Here is a 9,704-nt window from a genome sequence, read left to right on the forward strand (position 1 = left end):
TGTATACTGTACTGTACACTGTTCTAATATACTATACTGTACACCACTGTTCTATGCTGTACTGTACACCACTGTTCTATGCTGTACTGTACACCTTTCATTTCCCCTGTATGCTGTGCTGTACACCACTTTGTTTCTGTCTATACTATACTGTGCACCACTGTTTCCTAATGTCACTGTGCTGTACACCACTGTTCTGTCTGTGCACCACTTTCGTTTCTAATATCTGTGCTGTACACCACTGTTCCTATTATACTGTGCTGTACCTGTTCTATGCTATACTGCTTACACCACTTTCATTTCTAATATACTGTTCTAATATATGCTGTACTGTGCACTGTTCTAATATACTGTACTGTACACACTGTTCTATATGCTGTTACACCACTGTTCTAATATACTGTACTTAGCCACACCACTGTTCTAATATATACTGTGCACTGTACACACCACTGTTCTGTGCTGTACACCACTGTGCTGCTTGCTGCACACTGTTCTAATATACTGCCACTTTGTTCTGTGCTGTGCACAGCACACCACTGTTCTGTATGCCTGTGCCTGTACACCCCTTTCAACCTGTCTTTGTGCTGTGCACCACTGTTCTATTATGCTGTGCTGTTGCACCACTGTTCTTATATACTGTACACCACTGTTCTTATATACTGTACACCACTGTTCTAATATACTGTACTGTACACCACTGTTTGTATATACTGTACACCACTGTTCTTATATACTGTACACCACTGTTCTTATATACTGTACACCACTGTTCTAATATACTGTACTGTACACCACTGTTCTAATATACTGTACTGTATGTTCTAACATACCGTACTGTACACCACTGTTCTAATATACTGTACCGTACACCACTGTTCTAATATACTGTACTGTACATCACTGTTTGTATATACCGTACACCACTGTTCTTATATACTGTACACCACTGTTCTAATATACTGTACCGTACACCACTGTTCTAATATACTGTACTGTACACCACTGTTCTAATATACTGTACTGTACACCACTGTTCTAATATACTGTACTGTACACCACTGTTCTAATATACCGTACTGTACACCACTGTTCTAATATACTGTACTGTACACCACTGTTCTAATATACTGTACTGTACACCACTGTTCTAATATACTGTACTGTACACCACTGTTCTAATATACTGTACTGTACACCACTGTTCTAATATACTGTACTGTACACCACTGTTCTATACTACTGTACTGTACTCTACACCACTGTTCTAATATACTGTACTGTACACCACTGTTCTAATATACTGTACTGTACACCACTGTTCTAATATACTGTACTGTACACCACTGTTCTAATATACTGTACTGTACACCACTGTTCTAATATACTGTACTGTACACCACTGTTCTAATATACTGTACTGTACACCACTGTTCTAATATACTGTACTGTACACCACTGTTCTAATATACTGTACTGTACACCACTGTTCTAATATACTGTACTGTACACCACTGTTCTAATATACTGTACTGTACACCACTGTTCTAATATACTGTACTGTACACCACTGTTCTAATATACTGTACTGTACACCACTGTTCTAATATACTGTACTGTACACCACTGTTCTAATATACTGTACTGTACACCACTGTTCTAATATACTGTACTGTACACCACTGTTCTAATATACTGTACTGTACACCACTGTTCTAATATACTGTACTGTACACCACTGTTCTAATATACTATACTGTACACCACTGTTCTAATATACTGTACTGTACACCACTGTTCTAATATACTGTACTGTACCACTGTTCTAATATACTGTACTGTACACCACTGTTCCTAATATATACCATACACACTGACCTGTCTCTGTACTGTACACATATTTCCTAATATACTGTGCTGTACACCACTGTTTCTAATATACTGCTATACACTGTTCTAATATACTGTACCACTGTTCTTATATACTGTACACCACTGTTTCTTATATACTGTACACCACTGTTCTAATATACTGTACTGTACACCACAAACTCTGTCCTGTACTGTACACCACTGTTCTAATATACTGTACTGTACACCTCTGTTCTACTATACTGTACTCTACACCACTGTTCTAATATACTGTACTGTACACCACTGTTCTAATATACTGTACTGTACACCACTGTTCTAATATACTGTACTGTACACCACTGTTCTAATATACTGTACTGTACACCACTGTTCTAATATACTGTACTGTACACCACTGTTCTAATATACTGTACTGTACACCACTGTTCTAATATACTGTACTGTACACCACTGTTCTAATATACTGTACTGTACACCACTGTTCTAATATACTGTACTGTACACCACTGTTCTAATATACTGTACTGTACACCACTGTTCTAATATACTGTACTGTACACCACTGTTCTAATATACTGTACTGTACACCACTGTTCTAATATACTGTACTGTACACCACTGTTCTAATATACTGTACTGTACACCACTGTTCTAATATACTGTACTGTACACCACTGTTCTAATATACTGTGCATGTACACCACTGTTTATATACTGTACTGTACACACTGTTCTAATATATACTGTACTGTACACCACTGTTCTAATATACTGTACTGTACACACACTATTCTAATATACTGTACTGTACACACACCACTGTTCCTAATATACTGTACTGTACACCACTGTTCTAATATACTGTACTGTACACCACTGTTCTAATATACTGTACTGTACACCACTGTTCTAATATACTGTACTGTACACCACTGTTCTAATATACTGTACTGTACACCACTGTTCTAATATACTGTACTGTACACCACTGTTCTAATATACTGTACTGTACACCACTGTTCTAATATACTGTACTGTACACCACTGTTCTAATATACTGTACTGTACACCACTGTTCTAATATACTGTACTGTACACCACTGTTCTAATATACTGTACTGTACACCACTGTTCTAATATACTGTACTGTACACCACTGTTCTTATATACTGTACACCACTGTTCTTATATACTGTACACCACTGTTCTAATATACTGTACTGTACACCACTGTTCTAATATACTGTACTGTACACCACTGTTCTAATATACTGTACTGTACACCACTGTTCTAATATACTGTACACCACTGTTCTAATATACTGTACACCACTGTCTTGATCTGCCAGATGGCAGGTAGTGCAACATTAAATAATGAATTTGGAGTCTAAGGATAAAGAGAAGTTAAGTGAATAAATAATTTACTCTCTAAACCAGTGTGATCAACATGAGAACATTATTAAGTAGTAAATCCCCAAATGTTCTTTGGAATTGACTTGAATAACTCCTAATAATGTTCCTACTCCAACAGGTGATGTCTGGGAAGTTGGTCGTCGGGCTGAATCCACACGGTGAAATAACCTCCTTGTTATTCCCGGGCCGAGTGTCGCTCCACAAAGAACAGATCATGAATTGCATCCGTAATGCATTTTCTAAAGCAAAAACATCAGCAGAGATGATTCAAAAAGCAGTGGAGGATAATTTAGAAAAGAGAAAGGGTGTGGTCAAGCCAGGTGGTTTCACAAATAGTCTGACCTCTGATGCTACTTATGCAAGGAAGAGAATCACAAGAATAATCCCAAGTGGAATTAAAACAGAATTTGTCATCCCACAAGAACCAGTGGAGGATCTTCAAGACTCTGTCACTGATGTAAAGATGGAAGACATTGTGCTCAACTCTGATCAAGAAGATGATCCAACACCTCCCAGGAAAATAAAACCACGAGTTAATGAAAAATTGCTTGAGAGTACCAGCACCATGGATGTAGAAAATGACAGTGAAGAGGAAGAGGTTGCAGGAAAATTGACTGCACAAGATTTGCAGTAAAGTCAATCATCAACCAAACATATCATTGAGGAAAGACTTAATTGTTCTACATAATATTACCATGATAGAGTTAAACCTCTCAAGAATATGAATACCCTTGGGACTAACAGTGTGACATACTTGAACATCTTACTACCACCTAACCTAACCTATAACAGTGGACCAGGTAGTACAGTACATTGGACCCCAAGACCATAGACATAAAGATCTCATATTAAACATAAATAATATACATAATATTGTACTGTATGCTTTGTACTGGCCACCCAAGGAGCTGGCACAGTACACCACACAACTGGTAGGCATAAAATTTAATATAGTACCAAGTTAAATATAGATTGAGGGTTAGTCTAGTGCTGCTGCCAGGTTGGTGTGAACTTGGCTTTTATTATTTTCACGGGCAAACTAGCGAGGTTCTGTATATTTTCTTCAAGCTTTTACCTTCTTCAATGTAAAATGGCTGGAAACAAATGCAAATACACATACATAATCTCTCTTTATTTATATTCATTCATTCAGTCTTACTGGTTTTATTAATGCACTCTACTGTGGCATTCTCCTCCTCCTCCTCCTCCTCCTTCCTCCACAACAGTCCGTCCTTCCCAAAAATCACTCCACTCTTCATTCTACCCAAAACTTCTTTCAGTTCCAAATCTTCATATTTCTCTCTCTCTCTCTCTACATACGCTGCTATCAAGCCTTTAATTCTTCCTCCTCCTCCTCGCCATAATTCCTGCTTCCCACCCACATAATAAGTCACCTCATGGATTGCCACTAAACATCACTATTTTTCTTCCATTGATGTTGTTTATTTTCTCTTTCAATGCATTTTTCAAAGTATTTCTTACTGTCCTTCCTTTTACTTTGTGTTTGATTCATCACTCAACTTTCCATTTACTGCACATCCACTCTGATACCCGGAGCACTCCACGTCCCTCGTGCTATCTTCATTTAAGCGAACATAATTCTCCGTCTATTTTCTTTTCTTTACAGTCACTATCAACTGCCTCACAGCACGCAGTCATTCAAACTCCCTCCCTAATACAGTATGTACAATATATCATTTCTTCTGTATTACCCACTGGAGTACAGGTTGTACCTCTCTAGTCCGGCATTCTGTGGTCCGGAACGATTTTAGTTTGCCCAATAGTCAACATCCCTGATGTAACTCAAATGTAATTTTAGTTACAGTACCATCACTTCACTTTGGAAGCAGAATTATGGGAGCATTAATGGTAAATGAAATAGTATTTTAACCATATTACTTTTTCTTATTTATTTATTTCCTATCTTATGTTTTTATGCTTTATGTAGGGTGTTTCGAGGGTGAATTTCCATGGTCCGGCACAGGTCAGGTCCCGAGGTTGCCGGACTAGAGAGGTACAACCTATCAACTGCATATAGCTACTGAGTCACCTCCCATTTACACCTCCTCCTTGTTCTTGCTCACTGGCCCATCCATAAAGACGTTAAAACAACCATCAACCATTGTCCTTAGCAAAGTCCTGCTTTCACTTGGAACCAGTTTAATTTTTCTTAACAAACTTAACACTTGCTTCACTCTGAACAGAAACTCAGGGCAGCAGTTATCAGTTTCCATGTACTACTCTAACCCCATACACTGTTCTTTTGTCAACCATAATTTGCCTCTCTTGAATTTCTCTCTTATGTTTAATGCAGCCTCCTACTCACAGGTTGTCTCCTAATACTCAGTTTAATCTTCTATATTTCTCTTGATTATAATCCAACCATAGACTTTCTGTCATATATTTAACATGACTTATTCTCCCATAATTAATCACTTTGATTTACTCTGGATAACTATATGTACATGTTTTCTGCCGTTCACTCTGTCTTACTTACATTGTACTCTCTTGTCATTCACTCTATTACTACTCCACCTTCCATGTCAATGATGATTCCACATACTGGTGGGTTTTTTACCATTCTTGAGCTTACAGCAAGCCTCACCTCTTCCCTAATTGCTTATCCTCTTAATGGCCAGTCTTTTCTGTTATGCACTGTTAGCAAGTACTGGGCATGTACACATTGTAAAGAAGTACTGGGCATTTATAGGCATGTACAGGTCCATGAATGTACCTGAACATATTTCTGTGTTGGTCAGGTCTGAACTTAAAGAATCTGTGTTGGTCAGGTCTGAACTTAAAGAATATGTGTTGTCACAATATTCTTTGGCAGGTTATTCCAAATATTTGTAAAATTAGTTATTTGTTCTCTTGTTTTGACACTTCAGTTATTATTGTTTGATTACCATACTACATTTATTATTATTACAGTACATGTTGTATTATTATTTTGCTTCTTCTTCTCCTTAAAAGTAGTTCACAGAATGTCAAAAAAGTTCAACTGATCATAATGAAACTGCGAGAGGTGATAATAAGGTATGGTATGGTAGTGTGCAGAAGACCAAATTCCAGAGTGCAGGTCACAGGAAGGACAAAGATCAAATACACTGTCTGGAAAATTATTCTTATGATACAGTACAGAGATTTTGGTTCAGCTTAACCAAACTACTGAACAAAGTGCCGATAACTAAATTCAGGTCGATAAGGAAATATTTTGTCATTGGTGTAATGTTTGTATCACTAAATCTCTGTATACCATTACTTTTGTCAGGTTAGCATCATTGTTGAAGATGAATGGTAAAATCATTATCAGATTATGACTTCAAGTGACATTTTTTTATGACATTTTTCCTAAGTATAGACCAACACACAACAGTCTATATATCAGGTGAAGCATAGACCAACACACAACAGTCTGTACAAGTGATCGTGGGCCCTTCGTGCCCGGTGGCGAGTCCGGTGGTACAGTTTACCGAGTCATGAAAGTTCGAATGCTCGTGCTTGGCTTGCGCACAACCGCCGTCCGGCTGACAGCGTACAGCCACATCGTTTTCCAGATGGTCGTGATTGTTATAATCAGGGTCATGGTTGTTATAATCATGGTCGTGGTTGTTATAATCATGGTCGTGGTTGTTATAATCATGGTCGTGGTTGTTATAATCATAGTCGTGGTTGTGATCATAGTCTCCCAAAGGGACTCCCAAAGACGTCTCACAAGCCTCTCATATGGACTCAAGAGGCTGTTACGGCATTCACCACTATCAAACAGCACATCACACGCCTTACCCTCCTGGCCCACCCCGCACCTAACGCCCGGACAGTGGTAGGCACGGTTCCGCTAATTAGCGAAGCTAACTTTATCGTTAGCGGATTAGCGTTTTCGCTAACTTTGGAAACCATTAGCTGACCAATTAGCTTCCGCTAAATTTAGTTTCGCTAACTTTAAGTCTGCTAACAAAATTTATACATGTTAGTTCCTGTCTGTTATAAGCGTGTGACGCAGCAACGCGTGTCTCCAACAGCCGGTCAGGCACGCTTGGCTGACTGTGTGTTAGTACGTGTAAAAGTGACAAGACATGATTTGTCGACACAGCGCTGCAGCAGCTGAGCTAATGGAATTTTTCGATTATTAAAGTTTAAAACTTTTTTACAGTAAATAATGACTGTCAGTGTATGTTGAAAGAATCATAGAATGTAATAGTAAACTAATGTATAATTTAATTTCTCATTTATTTGTTAATTTAATTAGGATTTTTTGTGTCAATATATTTGGTTATGGTAAGTACTGCATAAGTTCATAACCAGGATGTCATCCAAGGTGTGCGTCAAACAAATTTGTCTAAAAACTTACTTTTCATTAAAGATTAGAGTTTTCTGTTTATTTACATGACTAAGACCAACAATAAGTTATATAAAAATGCACTGGTATAATGACTAAGACCAACAATAAGTTATATAAAAAGGCCAATAGGTTGTATGAGAATGCAAATTAATTATTTGTGAAATTGTGTACAGTGTACACCTTGATAAGTTGATCATCATCTGATCTTGGCATGATGCTATTTGCTACCTATGCTATACAGTACTATAGTTTTGGATTCGTTTAATACTTTCTGTCTTTTCGTACAGTAAATAAAGATTATAAAGTGTATGTTGAAACTTGAATGTAAACTAATGTAAAATTTCATTTGTTCATTTAATTATTTGTGTACACCCTGATCATCATCTGGTCTTGGCATGCTATACCTTCTTGGAAAGCTCTATGTCTAAGCTACAAGACAACATATGAAAATTTCAGCTCTCTAGGTCTGTTTTTAAGGGTTTTAGAGGCCCCCCTCCCAAAAAAAATACGAAGCTAAATAATAAAAGTTAGCGGTTAGAGTAAGCTTCCGCTAATTTTTTTTTTGCTGTTTAGCGTTAGCGAAATTAACTTTTTAGTTAGCAGATTAGCGGTTAGCGAAGCTAACTTTTTGTTTCGCTATGCCCACCACTGCACCCGGACCACTCTCACAGCAGACGCTTCTGCTATTGCCGTGGGCACCGTCTTACAACAGGAGATCAACGGAACTCTCATGCCCATTGCCTTCTTCTCACAGCGGCTTCAACCACCACACCTCAAGTACAGCGCCTTCGATCGCGAACTCCTGGCCGTATATCTTGCTGTCAACCATTTCCAGCACTTCCTCGAGGCCCGTCAGTTCACCATATTCACCGATCACAAGCCCCTCGTCCACGCCTTTGCTTCAGCCTCCCAGACACATACATTTCATGTCCTTCGCCACTTGGCTTACATCTCGGAGTTCACCAGCGACATCCAACACATTAAAGGCAGCCACAACGAGATCGCCGACGCCCTCTCTCGTTGTATATCCAGCATTCTTCCCTCATCTCCACCCATGGATTACGGGCAGCTCGCCACGGCTCAAGAGAATGACGCAGACCTGGCAGCTTACAAGACATCTCCCTCAGGTCTCGCACTCCAAGAACTCCCTGTTCTCGGCACTAACATCAAGTTGTGGTGCGATGTGTCCTGTGCGCAGCCTAGACCGTTCATGCCTCACGTCCACCGCTGCGCTGTTTTCGACCACATCCATGGTCTCAGCCACCCGGGTGTGCGGGCCTCCCAGCGCCTCCTCACGCAACATGTCGTCTGGCCCGGCATCAAGACCGATACTAGGAAATGGGCTGCCCAGTGCCTGGCCTGTCAGTCCTCCAAAATACATGGTCACACATGGGCCCCCTTAGAAACCTTATCTATACTCAAGGACGTTTCCAGGTAGTGCACCTTGACATCGTGGGACCTCTTCCATCATCCTGCAGTAACACCTATATCTTCACCTGCATCGACCGTTTCACCAGGTGGACAGAAGCATTCCCATGCCCAACGCTACAGCAGTCTGCCGTCCGCGCCTTCCTGTACGGTTGGGTCTCCCGTTTCTGCCCTCCCGCAACCGTCATCACTGACCGAGGAGCCCAGTTTGATTCACAACTCTGGCACAGCCTCCTACAGTTCCTCGGCACGTCTAGACACCGCACTACCGCTTACCACCCTCAATCAAACGGCACGGTAGAGCGGTTTCACCGGCAGCTGAAGGACACAATCGAGGCACAGCACGACCCTTACAGCTGGACAGATGCTCTACCCTTAGTGCTCCTCGGCATCCGTTCATCACACAAGGAGGACATGGATTGCAGCCCAGCAGATCTCACCCTAGGTGAGCCCCTTCGCCTACCCGGAGATTTCTCACTCCCTCCTGACCTCAACCACTCCACTCCTGTCATCCGTCACAACTTACTCCAAAAGCTACGACAAGCAGTTTCTGCATTCAGAGCTACTGCTCCACGCCAGCCTCCTCGGCGCCCTGAACACATCCCTCCTGCCCTACTCAATGCCAAGTATGTTTTTGTCAGGCGCG

At 40.2% G+C, this 9,704-nt stretch overlaps 1 protein-coding gene across 1 annotated transcript; it reads left to right on the plus strand.

Moving 5' to 3' along the window:
* The first annotated feature begins 3,388 nt into the window (after nucleotides 1-3,388).
* Nucleotides 3,389-3,922, plus strand: LOC121875651 (exosome complex component RRP45-like). Its single transcript, XM_042380272.1, has one exon. The coding sequence runs from the start codon at nucleotides 3,389-3,391 to the stop codon at nucleotides 3,920-3,922; it is 534 nt and encodes a 177-aa protein (XP_042236206.1).
* The last annotated feature ends 5,782 nt before the right edge of the window (nucleotides 3,923-9,704 follow it).

Source organism: Homarus americanus, unplaced genomic scaffold (genome assembly GCF_018991925.1).
Source record: "Homarus americanus isolate GMGI-L3 unplaced genomic scaffold, GMGI_Hamer_2.0 scaffold22250, whole genome shotgun sequence".
NCBI classification, from domain to species: Eukaryota; Metazoa; Arthropoda; class Malacostraca; order Decapoda; family Nephropidae; genus Homarus; species Homarus americanus.

Excerpts from the sequence above, each read along its gene's own strand:
- LOC121875651 (XM_042380272.1), top strand. The coding sequence starts at position 3,389 with ATGTTCCTACTCCAACAGGTGATGTCTGGGAAGTTGGTCGTCGGGCTG.